This window comes from Balaenoptera borealis (assembly GCF_965194805.1).
Source record: "Balaenoptera borealis genome assembly, chromosome: 9".
Lineage (NCBI taxonomy): Eukaryota > Metazoa > Chordata > Mammalia > Artiodactyla > Balaenopteridae > Balaenoptera > Balaenoptera borealis.
Window position 1 is genome coordinate 27,417,336 of NC_138873.1, and position 23,321 is coordinate 27,440,656.

The window sequence follows — 23,321 nt, forward strand, 5'->3', positions numbered from 1 at the left end:
CCGCTGCATTGGAAGGCGGATTCTTTAACACTGGACCACCAGGGAAGGCCTGCATTTATCTTATTAATAAGGTTAGTCATTTGTTTACAATTTATATTTCTTCTTGGAACAATTTTCTATTTTTATTCAATGTCTTTTTGTTAAATGGGCTCTTGATTTTCCCTGTATGTTTCTCTCCACATTATTTGTATTTTCAACAGGAAACAAGAGAATGGAGCAAAGAATGCAACTGTAATGGTGGAATTTCAGGTTTTGAAAGTAAAATAAGACAATACAGTGAAGTACATAAAACATGATCTAAATTCAAGATCCTCTAATTTTGGTGGTTGGTAAAAGCAAGTATCACAAATCAAATGGACTTAATTCAAGGGAAGCCTGGACTGCTTTTTTTTTTTTTTTGGACTGCTTTTTATTAAAGGATTTGTTCCAATGTGTCTTGTCTCCTTTGTTATTACCTCAGGTTATTTGAAAGCACAGTTATACTACCTCAGATTGAAAGGTGACTTCATTTTCAATGCATTTGCAATAGAATTGCAGAGAAAGGCTTAAGATAATATCCTAGCTTGCAAAGCACTCCTATCAGATTTTTGTGTATTTTGAAAAAATGGATAAGGGCTTTTAGCCCTAAGGGGTCCCCCCTCCCCCTCCTTTACCTGCAGAATAGTAGAGTTTTGTATTGAGCCATCAATGGTTAGGTTTTCTTTTTTTTTTTCTTTTAATATAGTTTATCCATTCAACATATATTTACTGAGCACCTACTAAATGCTTGGGACTTATCAGTGCACCACATAGGCCAAAGATTACTGTTTCCATATTCTGGTGGTGGTGATGGGGTGAGGGGCAGGCTGTACAACAAGAGAAAACTGAGAATACATCCCATGAAAATCACGTATTTTTTTCAGCTGAGCTGGTATATTGGATTATGAGGAGAGAACGCCCTAAATACAGTGTTAAATTCACAACGAGGGCCCAATACTGGACTGCATTTAACTGACAGAAGACTGGTTGTTAATTACAACTTTGAAATCCTTTAAGGCAGTTTACGTGCCTGAAGAACAAAGTTATAACGATTTTAGGCCCTAAGGAAGTAAGTGCAGCAAAGTATTAATAGAAAACGTGCTACATGGCTCCTGCTGAAATTCTATCCAAATCAAATGTGGCTTGCCTATTTATAACCTGATTTATATTTTTGGCAGATTAGGCTGTGTTTCTCGGCCAGCACAACTGATCGTTAAGCTTCCTGCTCTGCTTTATTTTCATGCTCATGGCAGCGTCCCTAGGTTCCGAAGTGGTAATGCTTTAACCACGTCCGAGAAAAAGCAGCATCCTCTGACGCTAAACCGCCAAGAAGCCTAAGCCGCTTCGGAGCACTGCGGCGTGAACTCCGCTACGGGTGGTAGAGTTGGTGTGATGCCACTCAAAAAAGGGACTTAGATCGTGGCCATTTTTCTACTTTCTAAGTGCGTCTGGCATATTGTCTATCAAAGCAAAAGCAGCACTTCCTGGTTTCCAGTTGGCGTCGGAGAAGAAACGCGGCGCTTCCTGGCGTAGAGACGCAGTGTGCGAACAGAGCAGCCCCTTGCGTCCGCGTCTTTTCCTCAGTGTGAGATTATCTTTTTGTTTCTGGCCTGGTCTGAGTTGGCCCCACAGAAAGCATGGACCAGACGAGCAAAAAGTGGGGGCGACAGAAAAGGCCGGAGGGTTCCCTCAACGCAAGGCAGAGAGGCCAGCGTACCCAAGCGTGTGGACCGCCGACCTCAGGGCCGAGCGAAAAGACCCCGCCCGCTGTCTACCGCCACCCTGGCGGAGGCGGCTGCTGAAGGCCGGAAGGCGGGGCCGCCAGATCATCGCGCGAGACTAGCCACGCGACTTCCCAGAAAGCCTCAGGAAACATCTTTTTAGCGGCCAGGGAGCCGGTTTAGGGCGGAGGGGTGGGCGGGGCCTGCCCATATATTTAGCGGCACCGGAGGCCACGCCCCAAATCGGAAGTGACGGAGAGGAGCTCGCGCGTTGAAGATACCTCTATGGTTTTCCTCCTGTGCTTGAGTCGGGAAATGGCCGCGGTGTAGTTACAAGGGAGATAAGTCCCGGGAACCGTGCTTCGGCGTGTCAGGTAGGCCTTGCGTTGCATTCAAATCACTCAAAGGGCAGTGTATGTCGAGGAGGAGTGAATATTGTTGAATCTTTTGTTGGTAGTGGCGGGTTGGCGGCGACAGGAGAACCCAGGAGACGTTGCGCCGTTATTTATGCGTTTCCCGGTCAGCTTCCCTCAGGTTTTCGAGGCACTACGGCCCGAAAAGGTGGGGGTGGGGTGAGCAGCGAGAACGGTGTGCGCGCGCGCGCGCGCGCGGCTCCGAGCCTGGCTCGAAACCCACAGACCGCGCGGCCTTCTCATGCGCTTGCGCAGATCTCTCTCTTCAACCCTTCCCCCATTTCCTCAGCCCGGACCTCTGCGCGCGCCCGACTTAACGCTCGCCTCGCGCACGCGCATTTCCTCCTCCCTCCCTCCGCCGCCTACGGCCCCTGAGGCGGCCCGAAGTACAACTTGCGTTCGCCTCTCCTTCGCTGGAATCGCCACCTTTCTTCCCGGCCTTTGGGGCTTTGATAGGATCACTGACGTACAGCATAGTGCCTTGGGTAGGTTAGCTAACCCCTTTCCGCGTCGTTTGAACTCCTTTTCCCCGGCTTCACGCTCCCAGTCGGTTTACGCCTTATTTTGGTTACCCTACTTTGTCTTAGGATCCTGTTCCGTTCTTCAGACCCCGGCATCCGCCTCCGGCCTTCGGGGTTGCGGGAAAATTGTCTTCGGGGCTAATCTAATCGCGTCCCCCTGGTAACTCTGCTTTGAAGCGAAAGTGCACTCTTGACTGTAGGAGTTGGTGCCTATTCACGGTTTCCTAGTTTGGGCAGCGGGCCTTAGTCGATGGAACGGCCCCGCCACCCCCGGGCCTAAAGGGCAGTTGTGTAGTACCCGCGAAGCCACGTCCTTTCTGCGAGAGTTTCAGCCCCTTGTACCTCGTTAGAAATGTTGCAGCCGTGATTGGTACAGTTGGTGGTAGACATGGAGGGGAGTGGTGAGTTGAGGTTAAGGACTTTGCCCTCATTTTAAGTCCGTAGTTGGCTTTATTTACTTGTAAGGTTTATCTCGTCAGAATCAAGCAGCAGTACTGGCAGCTACTTTTCGACGTCAAAAATTTTTTTTAATAAAGCATTTTAGAATTGAAAAAACAGACTAAAGTTGGAGGCAGATATGACCAAAAATGATGTACAGAAATCAGCTGCTTCAGACTTGTAGCTCTTTGCAGCAGCGCCTTTAAAATTTTTTTGGTATTAAAAAGCAAAACAGAATTTCTTATCTCTCAATGTGAATTTTCCTTCCGATTGGACTGTAGTTGAAAAGAAGGGTTGGGCTGCAGGTCAGACAATAAAGAACCTTTACATAGGAAAAACCACTACCAGTTTATTTGCATTATTATGTGATCCTAGCCAATTTAGGGTAAGTAATCGAATCGAAGGATCTCACTTTAGGTGAACAACCTAAATAAAGCCTGTTTACTGATGGCAGTTAGCTTTTTTTAAAAAATACCACACTTTCACTGATACATTGTGGTAAACATTGAAATCCCCCTTGATTCAGATAATTAAAATGGTGGCAAAGGAAATTTTTTAGGTAGAGCTGATTCTTGACTTGGAAGAACAATAGTATTTTAGGACTTGGAAATAGACCTGTAAAAACTTGTCACTTGGTAGGCTCAGGTCTAGTTGAGTTTATTGAATGACTTATGTGGGCAGCTACCTGTACTAGATTAACTATGTGAGTCACGACTTACAGAAACGAAGAAAGTCGTTTCAGTTCTGCATAAAGCTTTGGATTGGGAGTTTCCAGAAGCTACATTCAAAATCATTAGTTGACCACTAGCTGAATTCTACTGTGTAATTTACAGTGATTTATTAAATAACAAGAAGTAGGTAAGGGAATCAAGAAGTCCAAGTTATCTCTGGGTAGTAAGTGTAAATGTTTAGGTTATAGTTGTAGGTTAGGAATTTGTTCATTTTTCAACTCCAGTTTCTTAAACAGTGGTCATCAATATTACGTCGGAGTCTTAAGTATTTAATGTTTTATTTGTCCCCAGGGCTGGAAAAAAAACAATCTACAAACATTAATGTAGTAATAGTACAGGCCTACATTTGTGTGTTATTTTGGAATTTTCAAACACTTCAATTTTACTTGATCCAGTATTTCTCCTTATACTAGGTGGAGGCCAAAAAAGGTAGAAAACTTTTTAGGGCTACATGAACCAGGGATTGGCACACTCTGGTCTAGAATGAAGGTATTCTTTCTTTTTCTCAGTTCTATGCGTTTTTGTTTTTTTTTTTTTTAAAGCAGGCTGACAAGGAGCTGGACAAAGAACTAAAAATTTGCAGCTAAACCTATCATTTTTTAAAGCTTTTACTTGTGGAAATTTTCAAGCACAAAGTCGAGAGAATAGTGAACTGTTATCATCCAGGTTTAATAATTACCAGCATTTACCAATTTTAATATTATTTGTTTTTCTGTTTTTAAAAAATTTTTATTTTATATTGGCATATAGGTGATTAACTGTTGTGTTTCAGGTGTACAGCAAAGTGATTCAGTTGTACATATACATATATCTATTCTTCAAATTCATTTTTTCTGGAGTGTTTTAAAGCAAAATTCCTTTTTTATAATGCTGGTTAATGCCATATCAAAAATATCAAACTTAAATATAGTAATCATTTGAAGCAAAATTAATAAACTGCAGTTAAGACTGTCACAGACCAGGTTTACCAATAATGATAGTTAACATTTGAGTGCATACCATGTGCCAAACTTTAAGTTGCTTACATTTATTAGTTCAATTTGTTAATTTTAAACCTATGAGTAAGTATCGTAATTAACCTTATTTTATAAATGTGGAAACTGAAGCTGGAAGAGATTAAGGTAATTTGTCCAGTGTTGGACAGCTAGTTATTGGTCAAGTCAGAATTTTGAACCTAGTCAGTTGGAGTAAGAGTCATGGGATATTAATTTTAGGATTATTAAAGATGTGAATAGCAATAATTTGTTTACAAAAATCTGGAGCTCAAATTCCCTGAGTATGCTAAAATTAAGATGGCTCAAGTATGCTTGATAGGGTAACCTAAAGAATCTCTTCTGGAGGAGCTTCAACTTGTGTATTTTGTTGAGCCCAGTTGTCTTTGTGCTTTCCATCACTTGTGTTCTAGCTGATCATTATGTATTATTCTATAAACGATAAACTCTGTTAAGATATCTAAGAACTTTTATTTATTTTTGGACCTGCTCCATGGCTTGAGGGATCTCAGTTCCCTGACCAGGGATTGAACTGGGCCACATCAGTGAAAGCCCAGAATCCTAACCACTAGGCCACCAGGGAACTCTCTTTAAGAACTTTATTTAAAAAAATAAAGCCTGACTCATTCTCTTGTGTTAACTGGTTGGTGAATCATTTGGATAAAGGTGCATGAAGCACTTTATTCTCTGTTTTTACAGTGTGTTAGTAAGTGATCTTGTTTAGAATAGAGGGAAGATTGATTTGACATTTTGAGTTATATGTGTAGGTTATGGCCACGTCAGGCATCTGTCAGGGTATCGGAGAGAGCACAGGAGATCTTGGTCAAATTCTGGATTAGTTTTTTTTTTTTTTTTTTAATTTTATTTATTTTAGTTATTTATTTATTTTTGGCTGTGTTGGGTCTTTGTTTCTGTGCGTGGGCTTTCTCTAGTTGCGGCGAGCGGGGGCCACTCTTCATCGCGGTGCGCGGGCCTCTCACTATCGCGGCCTCTCGTTGCGGAGCACAGGCTCCAGACGCGCAGGCTCAGTAGTTGTGGCTCACGGGCCTAGTTGCTCCGCGGCATGTGGGATCTTCCCAGACCAGGGCTCGAACCCGTGTCCCCTGCATTGGCAGGCAGATTCTCAACCACTGCGCCACCAGGGAAGCCCTGGATTAACTTTTTACAGTCTGTGACCATGGGCAGCCTAAAAGGGCAAACAAATATCCTGTTTTTGTCCCCAAATTTGCATTTCTTCCAGATACTTGAGCCCAAAACTTAGAATTTAGGGGTACCGTTGATTTTTCTTTTTCTTTTTTTTCTTTTTTTCCAATTCCCTGTGCTTCATACCACTAACAATCTGTGAGCAAATACTGTTGACTCTATGTACTTCCAAACCAGATTCTGGATTTGCCTCTTTTTTCTTTCTTTATTGCTACCACTTTATCCAGGCAACCATTATATATTGAACTTCAACCTTCTAGTTTGTCTCCGTGTTGTTCTCTCCAAGTTGTTCATGCTCTACCCAGCAGCCATCTTAAATAATATGGTGTGACTTCCCTGATCAGACTTTCCAGGGTCTTCCCATTACAGTTAGAATAAAATCTAGACTCTTTACTCTGGCCTACTTATTGGATGCTATTTGATTTGGTCTTTTCCTGTCTCTCCTGTTTTATCTTATACCCTCTCCTTGATCACAGCGCCTGAACCTTCTTGCTGGTCTTTTTGTCCTGAATTTGCTACGTTTGTGTCCTTTGCCTAGAATGCTTTTCTTTTCTTGGGTCTTTGCAATGTTCCTTGTCTAAGCTTAGCTTAACTGTTACCTCTTTAAATATGGTTCAAGGACCCACCGTAGTAGTCCTGCTCTTTGCCTCTTGACACATCACTTTTTTGTTTTCTCTCTTCCCCTAGCTTGAACGTAAGCTCCAAGAGAGTAGGGAACTTAATGTCTCACTTACAGTGCTATATTTCCTACACTAGAATAGTTGTGCCTGGCTTGTGATAGGCACCTTTGTTGTAAATTCATATGAATTTTGAAAGCTTAAATTCATCTGAAAGATGGAGTTAAATATGTAGTTTATAAGATTATGAGGATTAAATCAGGTGATTTTATTTAAAGTCACCTAGCACAATTCTGGGCACATGGTTGGTAGTTAGTTTAATTTGCTGTAATTTGTTGATTTCTGTTCCTCTTTAGTTTTTGGGAGGGCAGGGACCTTTTACAGTTATGTCTCCCATAATATTTAGCACAGTGCTTTTGTACATAGGTTTCATTAAAAAAAAAAAAAATAGAGGAGCAGATTACAGTCTTTGTACTGTCTTAAGTATTAATATATTATTAAATATCAATATAATCTACATTATATATTAAGTATATTGTGTGACATTTTATATATGATCATTGAGTTCTTGGTATGAATATTTCAGAATATATTCATAGATTGTGAACAAGAATGTATATCTAATCTACTAGTCTAACAGCCTACAGCCCCTTCTTCCTCACTGCTATTTCTAGTGTATATTTTCTTGGAACTTCAGAAAATCATCACTTGGAGTAAAGAGAGATTTGGCAGTTGGTTCTTCTCTGGATATATAGAAATTAAAATTAGCCTTTTAGAATTGTTTGGGGGAAGTGTTAGCTAAAATGAGCCTTGTATCACTTCCAGCAGTGAATCAGTAGTATTGGACTTCTAGGTCAGCATAAAGTTTCATAACAACGCACCAATTTAGATGATGAGAGTTTTCCTCTGCCCACTTAGGGGATTTGATATTTTTAAAACTAAACATGCAAGGACTTTAGAAATCTTTTTGTTTCTGTATCCATGACCTTTTGTTTTTGCTAATTTTTATTTTGGTGTATTTCCCTTAATTGCTAAGTTCCTATTCCTCCTTCCTATCTGAAAGCTCAGATCTCTTAATCCCCTCAGCTGTAGGGTCATGGGTATTTAGGGGACATTTTCTTGATTTACCAGTTTAATTTTAATTTCTTCTACTTCGTATTTTCATTTTTACTCATTTTTCATTGGATTGATAACTTGGTAAGATTCACAGATTTTCATATTGTTTTTTCTTCATTCAGGTTGGTTTATGAATTCCTTGAGTATAGGCATGTACAATGTTACATTGTTCAGTTTCTGCTCCCCTAGTGTTTTTTGACTGTTCTTTGCACATAATTGATAATCATTGAATGTTATTCATTAGGCTAAGTTTTTCAGTAAATACTGAAACTGCTTAATAGTCTGTGCAGAATTTAAATTTATTTGCATAGTAATGGTAAATTAGGAAGAGCATTGGCTTCCAATAGATATTTGTTTCATCTACTGGCTGTTCTTTATTGGAACATCTGTACATGTATCAAAATGCTTTTAGGCACAAAATTAGAATTACTGTGATGGCTGGTACATGAATTTAAAAAACCAGCTTCAAATGAAACCAAACTGTATGAAAGGAAGTGATCAGGAGAGAATAAGATAAATAGTAGAGCACTAAAATAAACTCATATTGTAGTTAAGTTATAAACTATAGCATTATGAATACTAACTATAGATACATGACATGTTTTGATATACCAAGATGGCCACTTATGCCAGCCACTTTGGAATTTTCTGATAGGATGACAGCATAGCTTCTGTTTTCTAAAGCCCAAATTGCTAAAACTAGAATTCAGGTGTTTGAATTAAAGGTGCTTCAGTTTCATAATGCACTGCTGCGTTCTGATTGAAACAAGAAAAGTTAAGTTCTTTTAAGCTTTTGTGGTTAAAAATTTATTTCCTGAATCAGTTTCCCATTCCATGAAATATTTAGTGCCTTTATTAAGAGTTTATTGCAGTGTTTAGTGTGATGCTTTGTAAACTGAATTTTTAATTTAGCATAATTCAAATTCATATTTTTTTTATCTTTGCTAGGAGTTTGAATTTAGAATTTAATTTCTCAGAACATTCTCTCCAGGAAGAATTTTACAGTATTTTAAAGACTTCACTTGACTGCTTGATCCTGCATAAAACCCAAGGTAAATAATACCCTTTTTTCTAGTTTTCAGTTTTGGCTTATTTAAGAAAGTGTGACTTCTGAACTCATGATTTAGACTGATTAAAAGTGATGTGGTCTGAAGCTCTTGGGGGTTTTCTGGTGGCTTGTATGAAGTAAGCCAGATTTTAAAAGTTGGTTTTAAGGAAAAGATTGTCTATCTCTTCTGCTCCTAGGTTGTGTGCCTGCTTCTACATCTATAAACACATCTGCTTAAAGACTCAGAACACACTAAGTTATTTAAAAGTAAAACAAGACAAAATAACTCTGCTTATTTAACTACCTCCTTTATGCATGCAAGAGGAGTTCTGTAACTTAGCTTTTTTCCCCTTATGTGCGTGTTAAGGTAATTAAAGTTGATTGCTTATTATGTGCTAAACATTGTATTAAGTATATTACATGTATCAACTTGTTTAATCCTCACTACAACTCTGAGGAGAGTACTGTCTTTATGTATTTCTTAACTTACTTGGAATTAAGAGTGAGAGAAGACAAAGCTGGTATTTGTCTCTTTGAAGATAGATATGTTTTGTTTTGAAATAAATATTTGACACCCCTTGAATTTGTCATTTATGTGGTTTTTTGGTGAGGAAGTATGCTGACATCATTGTCTCCTCTATAATTCAGCTCATCTTAGTACTTTCAAATACTATTTCATAATACTGAGCAAAGTCTAGGTAGGTCAAATAAGTGCATTAAAACATTTTGATGGTAGGAGAAATGGTTTAAATATATGGCAATTGCAGGCTATTAAGAAAGTTTAGTGAGTTGATTTTTATGGAAAAAAATTACTTAATTTGTATAAGTTAGTGGAAATTTGGAAATAGTGTAGCAGGAATAAAGTTGGGAGGCATATGTATATGTTTAATTCTGTGAAGAGTAGATCTTATAAATCATTTAGTCCTGTTACTGATTTCTGTGAGGTCTGATTATTGTATTAGATACTAGGCAGTGTTTAGAAAAGTTAGAATACGGGTGCCCAAGTTCTCTTTTTCTTGTAGTTCCAAATTATCTCTTTCTTGCAGCAGTCTCTTCAGTTTATTCATCTTTTATCCTTTTTCATCTTCTCACCAGAAGGCTACAGGGTGAACTAGGCATTGTCACATAAGTCCATTTTTATTCTGCAGTCATGACTATTGAAAGCAGAGCCATGGCTCCAGCTGTTCAGACTTAGTGACCTTTATTCTACTAGGAGACTATCCATCACCATTCCAAGCAGTATTGTATACATGGAGTGGTCAATTTAGTCCCATTTCAAGGCCATAAAGCACTTATGGTGGCAGTCGGGTAGGTTTATTCTATTTTTTTTAGTATTATGCCACTTTTATTTTCTCTTTTTCAGGTTCGTTATCTGTAATACTCTGATGTTATTTATCTTTTTTACAGGAGAGGTAGGCATTTGTATTGGGCATGGAATAACATCTAACATGCTGCTGTAGTCTGATATCATTGCTCTTTCTGGCTTCTGCAGCTGCTTCCTTTTTGGATTGAGGCACATAGGTGGGGCAGTCCATAGAAATCTTCTGTTGTGTCTTCCCTATACAGTACCTGTCATGCAGGTGAAAATACAGTTTTAGTTAGGGATAATTGACTGTCTTAGTACTCATGAATAATGATGAGTAATATCCTTTGAGAAACTTATGTCTTGTAAATTCAGTTTGTATCTGAAAATAAGTTAAATAATTGAAACTTCTTCACTTGTATTGTGATTTTAACCTTTTTCGCTCTCTCATTTGTCTAGGAGAAAAGAAATGGGTCGCTCCAATTCTAGATCACATTCTTCAAGATCAAAGTCTAGATCACAGTCTAGTTCACGATCAAGATCAAGATCACACTCAAGAAAGAAGAGATACAGGTGAATTACTGTGCTTTTAATTCCTTAAATAACGATAATAATCATATCAGCTAATACTTCAGAAGTGCTTACACAGTGCTACATTCATTAACATGTTTTATTCTCAAAGAAGCCTGTGAATGGATCTATTGTTATCCTTGTTTTAGAGTTAGTTCAGTGGGGGTCTTGGAATGTATTTCCCACAGATAAGTGGGAACTGCTGTAATGTTAAGAGATGAATTGGATAATGTAAGAATTATTTGGCAGTAAGCAGTCTTTGCATACTGTTTCATAGTTTCTCATTTCTGACTCTGAGGTCTCAATAGGTTTATTCTTTTGTTTAAAAATGATGAACTCTGGTTGTCTTTCTTTAAGTAGCATAGAAAATAGAGACCACAAGTTGAAAATAAAAGTGACCATACTTTAATTACGAATTAATACTTGTTTATGATTTTCCTGTACTGTTTTTCTAGGCCTAACTTTTTATTATGCATGCATTTAGCCAATGGTATTTCACTGGTGAATATCTTCCATGGCATTACATTTTCTTTTAACACTATCACTTTAAGTGCCTGCATAAAGGTACTGTAATTTGTTAGTGTGTCCTATTGTTGGTTGTCAATTTTTCCCCCTGTTTTCTGTGCCTTCATTCCTAAGTCCTTTATTTTCTCAATATTTATCTTAGAATTGAGATTTTCTTCATTGAAAACAGTGAATTTTTACTTTTTTATAAATGAGGGCTTTTTTAAAAAAAATACATTTTTGGCTTTGACACTTTACATGTTATGTTCAACCAGAAGTATTTGGGATTGTAGGATGTAATAGTTTATTTTTCTTGCATTGATATTTATTTTATTTTTAGTTCTAGGTCTCGTTCCAGGACATATTCAAGATCTCGTAGTAGGGATCGCATGTATTCTAGAGATTATCGCCGAGATTACAGAAATAATAGAGGGATGAGACGACCTTATGGGTACAGAGGAAGGGGTAGAGGGTATTATCAAGGAGGAGGAGGTAGATATCATCGAGGTGGATATAGACCTGTTTGGAATAGAAGACACTCTAGGAGTCCTAGACGAGGTCGTTCACGTTCCAGGAGTCCAAAAAGAAGATCCGTTTCTTCTCAAAGATCCCGAAGCAGATCTCGCCGGTCATATAGATCATCTAGGTCTCCAAGATCATCCTCTTCTCGTTCTTCGTCCCCATATAGCAAGTCTCCTGTCTCTAAAAGACGAGGGTCTCAGGAAAAACAAACCAAAAAAGCTGAAGGGGAGCCCCAAGAAGAGAGTCCTTTGAAAAACAAATCACAGGAGGAACCAAAAGATACATTTGAACATGACCCATCTGAATCTATTGATGAGTTTAATAAATCAGCCACATCTGGTGATATTTGGCCTGGCCTTTCAGCATATGATAATAGTCCCAGATCACCCCATAGTCCTTCACCAATTGCTACACCACCTAGTCAGAGTTCATCTTGCTCTGATGCCCCCATGCTCAGTACAGTACACTCTGCAAAAAACACCCCCTCTCAGCATTCACATTCCATTCAGCATAGTCCTGAAAGGTCTGGGTCTGGTTCTGTTGGAAATGGATCTAGTAGATACAGTCCTTCTCAGAATAGTCCAATTCATCACATCCCTTCACGAAGAAGCCCTGCAAAGACAATCACACCACAGAATGCTCCAAGAGATGAGGCTAGGGGACGATCCTCATTTTATCCTGATGGTGGAGATCAGGAAACTGCAAAGACAGGAAAATTCTTAAAAAGGTAAGAACTGAGAGAATTTAGATTATAATATTAATACTTCTGTTCTTTGAATTCTTTTTGGATTTTAAGACTAAATATTGCATTGTGATGTGTATTTAGCTATTTTTACTCATGATTTCTTTCTTTATAAGATAATTCCAAGTTTTTACTTACATCTTGTTAACTTTGGAAGTGAAGTGTTCTAATAAATGTTTATGAAGCTAATTCATATTCCTCTTTTTCATTTTATCCATTTTTAGTCCAGAATTCAGAATATAAATGAGAAATTGAGTAGCATAAAGCATAACTAACGGTTAACATGTTGTAAAAACAGTAAAAACAATATAACTAACGGTTAACATGTTGTAAAAACAGATTAATTTTATAAGTGTTAGCTTATTTTGTTCTCTTTACCATTATAATGTGACCTACATAAATAATGCAGTTATATTACATGTTCTTGTGTGGTATTATAAACAGTCCAGCTGCCAGTTTTTAACGAATCTGCCTGACTGTAGAAAAGATGATAAATGGTATTTCTTACTCAAGTAAACATTTCAAAGAGATACTTGGTTTGAATTCTAATTTCAAGCATTGCTAAAGGTTACTAAAAAGCTTAATGAAAATGGGTTGCTAAGGTAGTGTGATTGACTTACAAATGAGGGAATACTGCAAGCATGCTATTTATGGTTTGGTGCTATACAATCTAAAATTAATTTTCTTATTGAACTGATACATAGTTTCTACTTAATATTGCCAGAAGTCATCATTTTCTACTGCAAAGTATATATGAACTATTTTGTGATCTAAATAGACTATTAAATATTTAATATTAATTACCTTGAAGTCCACTTTTTTGAACTCTTATTTATATTAGATAAGTGAAATAGTCTGAGATTTTGAGTATAATCATAAGTAGAATTTTAATAGATAAGTATATTGTTTATTAGTGGTTCTTAGCCTCAGAAATTAAGCTGTGTTGTATGTTCTAGAATCTCTGTGGAAATTTGGATTTGTCAGTGCAGAATTGTGGACTATAAATAGAATAGGTTTTTGAGAATGGCTTTACTTTTTTTAAACTTTAGGAAGTCTAATATGTAAATTTATTTAAAAACTCAGTACGTAAGCTGTATGGATGAGTTTAATGCTTTTTAAAAGTGGAATCTGAAAAAGCACTTTTCAGTAGGATTTTTTCCTCTTACTACTGGTCCTGTGATATTGGGAAGCTCATTTAAGTATGCAAGTGATCTGCAATGAATGCAATCCAGAGTTACCATCCTCTTCTTTGCTTATTCACAGGTTCACAGATGAAGAGTCTAGAGTATTCCTGCTTGATAGGGGTAATACCAGGGATAAAGAGGCTCCAAAGGAGAAAGGATCAGAGAAAGGGAGGGCAGAGGGAGAGTGGGAAGATCAGGAAGCTCTAGATTACTTCAGTGATAAAGAGTCTGGAAAACAAAAGTTTAATGATTCAGAAGGGGATGACACAGAGGAGACAGAGGATTATAGACAGTTCAGGAAGTCAGTTCTTGCAGATCAGGGTAAAAATTTTGCTACTACATCTCACCGGAATACTGAGGAGGAAGGACCCAAGTACAAGTCCAAAGTTTCATTGAAAGGCAATAGAGAAAGTGATGGATTTAGAGAAGAAAAAAATTATAAACTTAAAGAGACTGGATATGTAGTGGAAAGGCCTAGCACTACAAAAGATAAGCACAAGGAAGACGACAAAAGTTCTGAGAGAATAACAGTAAAGAAAGAAACTCAGTCACCTGAGCAGGTAAAGTCTGAAAAGCTCAAAGACCTCTTTGATTACAGTCCCCCTCTACACAAGAATCTGGATGCACGAGAAAAGTCTACCTTCAGAGAGGAGAGCCCACTTAGGATCAAAATGATAGCCAGTGATTCTCATCGTCCCGAAGTCAAACTCAAAATGGCACCTGTTCCTCTTGATGATTCTAACAGGTAATCCACATTGATACCTAGTAATCTGTGGGTGGTTAGTTAATAATCCAGTTAATTATTTTCTGAATGTACTTCCCATTTTCATATTCAAACCAATGGTATATTTTGTTTGTATGTGTCTGTTACCGATATGCTCCAGACCTGCTTCCTTGACTAAAGACAGGCTACTTGCTAGTACACTTGTCCATTCTGTCAAGAAGGAGCAAGAATTCCGATCCATCTTTGACCACATTAAGTTGCCACAGGCCAGCAAAAGCACTTCAGAGTCATTTATTCAACACATTGTGTCCTTGGTTCATCATGTTAAAGGTATGTTTAGTATGTTTCTTATCGGGAATTAAATTTCTCTTGCAAGTAAAAAAATGAACAGCTATGTGTAATGATTAATGCACCCCAGGGCTAGCAAATATATGTAGACTATTAAATTTTTGGAAAAATAGCACTACATGAAAGAGATAACAGTTTGGTTAACGTTAAGACCTATTTAATAAAGTGATTTTTAATATTTAATAAAGTGATTAAAATGCTAAATAGAATTAAAACATACCCTAAAAATCTGTATCATGATAAAACATGCCGTAGATTTATACAATGCTAAAAGTCTTTTTGAAATGTACCGTAATACTATATTTGAAGTGCAGGGTGCTTACAGATTATCTTTGATTGCATGCATGTGACTTGTATTAATGTACTCTTGGCATGGATTTATAACAAAGTGGGGCAGTATCGTTACTATTATTTATTAAGAATTTCTTTTTAACTTTCAAAGAAACTTGAAACCAGTGGGGAAAAACAGTATTAATTTCCTGTGTTAATTTTGTATTAGTTAACTTGTTATAATATTTGACTTTTTTATACGATAAATAAACCAGAAAAAACGTTATTAGGATTTTTAAAGGGGAAAAAAGTTCAAGAAATTTATAAGTAGGTTGGGTAAGTAGTGATTCTGTGAATAGTGACTAAGTAGGATAATAATTATGACATTTCTTTAGGTCCTAGGGTTGATAAGCGTGTTCATTTCAACTGAGTAGTGATGTTCTATTTTCACTAGTATGTAGTTTTAGTTTCAAAGTTACTAATAATTTTCAAAGGTTTTAGCATGTGACTTTTTGGGCAAATAGATCTTGTTTTTATTATTTTGGTTTTGTGTTTGAAAGGCAGTTTACTTTGAAATAGTTTCTTACCTAGGAATCTCCATGGCTGTTGCTCTGAAAAGCCGTTTTTTGAAAAGTTTGTCTTTGGATGTGAGAACAACTCATAATAGCTGAAACTTGCCTTTAGCAAATTCTTTATGCATTTGATATTTCAAAACAGTGACTAGTTAATGAATTTCTTTTTGACTGTAATTATTTAAACATAGTAATAAAAGAGTTTTGTTATTTGGCTATAACTAGGTTTGTGAACCAGTTTATGACCATATTACTGTGGTGCATAGAATATGAAACGTTAACATTTTTTCTTTTTTCACCTTTTTTTGACCTGTCTCCACATTTTACAATTTATTGGTGAATTTTGAGATCAGGTTTTGATAAAATTTTTCCTTTTTCGTTTTCTTTCTTTTTTTTTTTTTTTTTTTTTTTTTTAAACTGTAGTTATGTTTCATTATTCGTATTGTGCAACCGATCTGAACAGCTCTTACTTAATATAGAGCTGAAAATGCCCAGTGATGTTTTCTTTTTCATTGTAACTAGGTCCTGGAATATGTTTTGAAATGGCAAATCCATGTTTCAAAGTAAAATAGCTGTTGAAAGATACAGGCAAAGTTGAATCTTCTGTCTTCCTGGCAAAAATGGCATAAAAACTGAGTTGCTAGCTCAAATTCCTGGGTTTCATGGAATTATGATTGAGGCACTACCCTTGTAGTGGCCGTTTCAAGTTTTAATGATTGGTTATGAGACATGTGCTGGATATTGGGCGGTAAGTTGACACAGATGTATGTTGACCTGTTAAGCAGATAGCTTGCTTCATAATGTAACATTTCATGACTTTATACGTCTTTCTATATTACATCTACAGCATATTTTGAAATGGTTTACAAACTAATCAGTATTGCTATTACTAATTTTAAAGTTGTTAAAAGAAAGACAAGACAATAATATCAAATGTGCTGTCAGGTTTGCCAAGATGCCAGAGTTTTGGAGTAATTGATTTAAAAAATATTTTTCCAATTGAAATGGCAGTATTCAGTTTTTTCTTAAATCCAGTTTTTCTTGTCAACATAGTTCTTGCTGAAATACTTTGATTAGCTTACTAAAACTAGCTGTGTAGTTATTGTAGCATTTTTTGTTTTCTGCAAATGATTACTTGAAGTTAACTTCATTGGTTCATATTGGCAAGGCTTAAGGACATTCACATATTATTGTTCCTTTTTGTTCTGTTTGAGGAAGTGTAGTGCATTATTGAAATGGAATTAGAGACTCAATTTAATATATTTATTGTTCTTGGACTATATGCAATATTGACAGGGACCTGTGAGGAACTTTGCATCAGTTACCTGTTGAGGTACAAGAAGTTACAAGGGACAGGGTAGGAGTTCTTTGTAACACTTGGTTCTCTTCTGCTAGGTTTCTTGAGTATTTTTATTTTCTTTTCACCTGCTACATGCCCTTCTGTCACAAATGAAAATCCCTCTTAAAAGTAAAGATAACTAACTGGGCAGTGTTTCTCCTAAATCAACAGAGCAATACTTCAAATCAGCTGCAGTGACCCTAAACGAGAGGTTCACTTCGTATCAGAAAGCCACTGAAGAACATAGTGCCCGGCAAAAGAGCCCTGAGATACACAGGTAATGTATACTGGGCATGTAAAAATGTTTTGATAGGAAGACACTGTGTAAACAAGTTTATGTTGGAACTATAGACAAGATATATGGAACTACATGGATGTCATGACACAAATGAACTTTGATTTATAGCTTGAATAAATATATTTCCAGTCTTGAAAAGTTTGTAATTTACTGTTTCTTCTTAATTTTCAGTTTTATTTCGTTTAAACTGGTTGTTAGAACTTAAAATACTAATTCTTGTCACTTGCCAGTATGGAATTAAATAGTTACCACATTTGTATGTTGAGAGGGGGTTGGATGCCTAGAGTAAGTAACGCTTGAATTCGATTTACTTCCAGTAAGTTTGTAAAATAAAAATGCTTGGTGAAGGTAGAATTGTTTTTCATGAAAAGATCATGAACGTTGAAGTCAGTCGGTTATGTTCCAGTCCTTGCTCTCTCACTTAATTGCGTTGTGATAAAAAAGTTATTTAATCTCTTAACATTAGTTTTTCCCATGTACAAACAAGAATAACAGTGCCTGTTTTGCAGGGTGGTGGTGACAATTAGTATTGATTATAAAGTATCTAATTCGGTGCTTAATACAAAGTAGGTATGGTTTTGGTGGTCACTGCTGAAGAGGCACTGAGAAGATGAAACTGACACTAGCTTAAAAAGGCAAGGAGAGGCACAGAATAAAACTAAAGATCTACTGAATCTATAAAAATACTGGAGATACTTAACAAATAATCCTATTTGTATATTTATTGATACACAATGTATTATAATTGTATGATGATTAACACTTAAAATGATAATATCCAATTTAATCAAAACATGTTTTCCCTTTTTTGGTGGTTAAAGTAAGCTTGATATCTTAAAAGGTCAGGCTTCATTTATATATAAAAATTTGGTTGAAGCATTTTAATTCATTTTTAATAAATATAGTTTTTATTTCTTAATTATTAGGAATTAGATTAATAATCTTGCTTTGCTAAACTAGACAACTGGGAGAGACAACTGTCTAGTATTTTCTTTACAAAAAGGGACAATTTTAGGAATTTGTGGAACCATAAAGTTAATGTGACTACAAATAGACTTTATTTTACATTAAGGAGAATTGACATCTCTCCAAGTGCCCTGAGGAAGCACACCCGTTTAGCAGGGGAAGAGAGAGTTTTTAAAGAAGAAAATCAAAAGGTATGTTTTGAATGGACCTTTTTTTTTTTCCTCATGTTAACTTCAGCTTAGTTAATGATATTGTACTAATAAGCATAGTCTGTTTAGGCAAAATGTTCATGGATATCATCTGTCTGTAACTTGTAAATACATTATGTATATATTTATGGTAGTGTGTATAGTGTATTTTCCTAGAAGAAATCAAGCTGACACTGTACTGTATATCTAAGTTAAACCAAGAATAATTTTTTTAAATGCTACTGAAAGGAAGAAACTAGTTCTAAGAAAAGGGCAAAGAATCAATGAGTAGACAAAGGAAAATTATAAAAGCAAAGATACAAATTATATTAGGGTTTCTGTTAGAGGTGAAATGGATGAGCCAGAATAAATATTCCATGATTTATGTGTGCCTAAATTAATATCTCTAGGTTCTTCACAGAGAGAACAAGAAGTAATCTCCATGCTACTGGGCATTTTTGATCTGGACTAAGAAATAAGCATTCTAAGAACTGGTTTACAAATGAATATTTGGAACAAAAACTGTGTCACTGTTTTTGTAGATTGGGGGGAAGAATGCTTTTAAACTTGAGAAAGGAGTCTGTGAATGACTGGAATGACTGGCGTTGGGGTCGGGGGACTCTGAGTATGGAATTCAGTTGTTAAGGGACTCTGATTAATTGATAGTTTGAAATTGACATTTTCTAGGTAGATTATATGACAGTCCATAAAAGTCTAGTTGAAATGTGGAGCAAGGTTAAAAGGGAGCAACTGTCTGTTGTAGTGAAAAAGCTAGGGAGCTTGGAAGCGTATTGCTTGGTTCCAATTCTGGCCATCACCAAGTACTGTCTATGTGATATTAGGAAAGTAATTAGCTTCTTGGACATTGGTTTCCTAATAGGAAGAGTGAGAATACATCTGTTTTGCAGAGTTGAATAATTGGGCTGTTTTGGCATTTTTATTACTAGAAGCTGTTATTAATGGTTGTAGTATATAACCATTTTAATTAGGCATGCTATTTATTAGATAAGAAATTTAGAGCTTAGGAAGAAAGTGGTTTCTTTGCATGGGGCACATTAATCTTGGAAAACCAGATTCTGAGAAGTGAATGCTAATTTTGGCTTTTACTTGCAATACCTTGGGTTCAATGTTGGTTAATTTTGTTTTGCCCACAATTTAGTCTATTCTTGTACTCTGACAGAGTATCTTCCTTCTCTCTTCGTTACTCAGACCGATTTTGATCGAGAGGAGGGAAAATAGTGATAACTAATGGAAGGACAAGAGGATATGACATAGCTTTTTATCCTTTATCTTCCTATCTGAGTGAACAATTAACATATATGTAGTACTATGTAGTTTATATATATATATATGTATGTATATGTATATATATGTGTATATATATAGTTTGGCCTTAACAAAATACTTTCACTTATATTATCTTGTTACTTGTGGACTTGGTAATAATGTATTACTAGGTGAATAGGAAGGTTTTTGCTCTTGATTAGATTTTTCTTGTTACAGTGGGAGCAAATAGGTGAGTAGTTGGTATCATTTGGAGATATATTTATAGTTTTATGAATGTTTATGAACATTATAGCTAGACTTCCCAGAGTAAGTACTTCTTATTGTTGAATACTAGCAAGGATGTCCACATTGCTTAGCATCTTACTGATGTATAATTTTTCTTCATTCCTAGATGCCTCTTTTCCATCTTCCTAAATTATATAGTATTTGAAAAAGCAATGGAACAAGAAGGAGGTGAATTGTGACCCAGTTAAACTAATGTCCGTTGCAATACCTGAATTGAGAAAGGGCAGTATATGGCCCAGATACTGAGTACAGGATTGGGAATAATATCTTTCTGGCTTTGTTTCTACCCTTGTTCAACCTCATTTGGTTTCATTAATCATATTACACTTGCATGTTACGGAAATTGCAGAATACTTAACTTTTGAAGTGGTTTTTATTGGGTTGGTCAACTTACATGGGAAGAGCTTGATGACAACGAGGTTTAAATAATGAGAACCATTACTTTAGGATCCCTTAACTTTATAGGCAGATGGCTACACCCACAACTGAGTATAACCTCTATCATTGTTAAACTATATAAAAAACCATTTTGAAGGATGAGGGATGATAATGAGGATGTGCTGAGTGGAAAAATAATTGTATCATTTTACTGTATGAAAGTTTATTATGGATTGCTTTGAACAAAAAGCATTGACATACTATGACATTTTCAAGATGATTACCTTTTAATAATTTCCCCAGTCTCATTATACTTGTGTACACAGATGTTTAGTGAAAACATCAAGTACATTTTTAAACAAAACTAAGTATGGAAAGTAGTATGTTATTCATTCTTTTCTGATACTAAAATGCCAGCTTAGAAACTGGCATAAAATTTGATTGTGTGTGTGTATATATATATATATATATATATATATATATATATGTATATACACACAGACACATACATACATACACGACACATATATGTATTTTTTTCCCTATCGTTTCCCTGAAATCTGTATTTTACATCTGTCTTTTATAGGGAGATAAAAAATTAAGGTGTGATTCTGCTGATCTTCGGCATGACATTGACCGTCGGAGAAAAGAAAGAAGTAAAGAACGGGGGGATTCCAAGGGCTCCAGGGAATCCAGTGGATCAAGAAAGCAGGAAAAAACTCCAAAAGATTACAAGGAATACAAATCTTACAAAGATGACAGGTAATTGTTAAAACTGTCTGAGTTAGGTTTTAGCTTCTAATTAGCCTTTAATAATTGTCAGCTTAATTGCTTTCAATTTTGACTGTGTAATCGAATGTTTAAATTTAAACAATTAAAATTATTTGTTTTACAGCAAAAATATATTTGTCTTTTACACGGCTTATGGTGGATGAGGACAAAAACTTTGGAATAGCAAGCTAACACTGAAAAAAAAAATGACAAATTAATGTGTCCTATTATCCAGGCTACATCAGGAGGTTGGACTTCAATGCAGTGCATTTCTAGAAACAGTTTGTGTAAGAACTTTGGTTCGTTATGCTTGATTCCGCACTTTTTCAACTCATAACACCCAGAGTACAAGAATTTTAAACTGATGTCTAGTGGTTTAACATGGGAGAGATGGGGGGGAGGAAGGACTAGTTTTTTCGAAATGGCAATTTTCAAAGTAATGTTTCCATGGATACTGTTAGAAGTGGTAAGAGTTATCGCAGGTATGACCTTTTCGGGTGTTGCATTAGAATCATGTAAAATTGATCATCATAGAGTCAAATAAATAATAGGAGTACTAAGAAATATTATAGATGATTGTTTTCCTTGCTATTCATTAGGTAAATGGTGGATTTTACTTGTGTTTTTAAATTTATGACTGGTATTTGTAATATCGTATGCTTTTTTTATTTCAATAACGGAGTTATGGCCTAAACGATATCAACTGTTCTCACGCAGGGTGTACAAACTGCATTCATTTTGAAACATGGCCTTAAGACCATTCTTACTTTTTCCTACTCTTCTCTTCCTTTCCTTAAAATAAAAATAAGTTAAAAATATTGAAGAACTGAACCTTATTCTTGAAGTTTCCAGACTGCTAGTTTCTAACTGGCATGTCATACCATGTTTTTCAGTAGTGATGTAAAACGAATATGGAAGGAGAATGGAAACAGACTATGTCAAAGTTTAACACCCAATCATTTTAGTTGCATAATAATTTTAATAGGGGATAGTTTTTTTGTCTTGAAAAATATCCCTCTTATTATAAGATTCAACAGGGTCTTTTTATCTTTTTTAAAAATAGCACACATTTTTTGTTTCCTTTATTTTGCAGTAAACATAAAAGTAGAGAGCAAGATCATTCTCGATCTTCATCCTCTTCAGCATCACCTTCTTCTCCCAGTTCTCGAGAAGAAAAGGAGAGTAAGAAGGAAAGAGAAGAAGAATTTAAAACTCACCATGAACTGAAAGAATACTCAGGCTTTGGAGGAGTTAGCCGACCACGAGGAACCTTTGTAAGTAATAAAATTATCTTTGATCATTTGGTAGAACTTTATTTAAGAGTACTATACATAAGGAAAGTAAAATATATGTTTTAGACATTGTCTGTTGTGTGAGTCATTACTCCTATAGGCTTGAAAAATAAAATGGTATTTGATATATCGTCATTAAGAAATGCCATTTAGGGGGAGTGAGGAAGGGCTGGAGCTGGGATGATGCTTTCTTTGTATATAAAGTAAAAAATGTTTTTGCCTGATTTTAAAAAACTAAAATGCCATTTTGAGATTTAGAAGCATCTATATAAACTAGATAACTTTTCTTAACATTGGAATCAGTAACTGCATAGTGCTTAGAGACCCAAGAGTCAAGCAAAGTTAATGATTGAGATCCATTTCTTTAATCACTTAGTTCTTGAAAAAAAGTCTTGAAACAAACAAAAAAATCCATATGTTCATCTCTGTATTGACAGCTATTTTCATTTTTGCCTATTTTCTTCAAGTTCTTGTTTATCCGTGTATCAATCATAGAAATTATATCTTATTTTTTTATTCTACATAGCATATGCATTATTCCCTTGTTTCCATAAATTTGTTACAATTGTTAATTTAATGACTTCATAGTAGTGCATCTTCTTGACTCTTTAATTTCTAGATTCAGATTCCTACCTTGAGCAAGTATCCAGTTGGTTATTAGTGGGGTTCACTAATGAGATCATTTGGGAAAGAGAAGAGCTTTGCCTATATGGTGATAGGTGTAGTTGAACACTTGGGATGTTAGTGTTAGGAATTAGACAATTCTTTTGACTAGTAGAAGGGAAACAAACCAAATTGATTATTTAAAAATTTTAGTTCAGGCCTTGAAAGTGCAGTATTCTGACTGCACTGTCAACTAATTAGGTTGACTGCATTTCTTCTTAAGCTACTCAGCTTTCAGTAGGCAGAATTTTTTGCCTCCTTACTGGCCTCAGTGGCCATGAAGTTGAGATTTAGGAA

At 36.0% G+C, this 23,321-nt stretch overlaps 1 protein-coding gene across 5 annotated transcripts in view; it reads left to right on the plus strand.

Annotated features, from left to right (window-relative positions):
• The first annotated feature begins 1,963 nt into the window (after window positions 1–1,963).
• BCLAF1 (BCL2 associated transcription factor 1) overlaps window positions 1,964–23,321 on the plus strand; it is a 30,612-nt gene continuing 9,254 nt past the window's right edge. For 2 of the 5 annotated variants that reach the window (XM_082405658.1, XM_082405660.1), the window contains exons 1-10: window positions 1,964–2,113; window positions 8,719–8,822; window positions 10,581–10,694; window positions 11,536–12,444; window positions 13,723–14,388; window positions 14,528–14,697; window positions 17,068–17,173; window positions 18,267–18,351; window positions 20,885–21,060; window positions 22,163–22,343. In XM_082405658.1, coding sequence (XP_082261784.1) covers window positions 10,591–10,694; window positions 11,536–12,444; window positions 13,723–14,388; window positions 14,528–14,697; window positions 17,068–17,173; window positions 18,267–18,351; window positions 20,885–21,060; window positions 22,163–22,343 — 2,397 coding nt within the window. In that variant the 5' untranslated portion in view covers window positions 1,964–2,113; window positions 8,719–8,822; window positions 10,581–10,590. Of the gene's footprint in view, window positions 2,114–8,718; window positions 8,823–10,580; window positions 10,695–11,535; window positions 12,445–13,722; window positions 14,389–14,527; window positions 14,698–17,067; window positions 17,174–18,266; window positions 18,352–20,884; window positions 21,061–21,193; window positions 21,357–22,162; window positions 22,344–23,321 lie in introns of those variants that run through there. The other 3 variants (XM_082405659.1, XM_082405661.1, XR_014248551.1) reach the window with 2 other exon arrangements.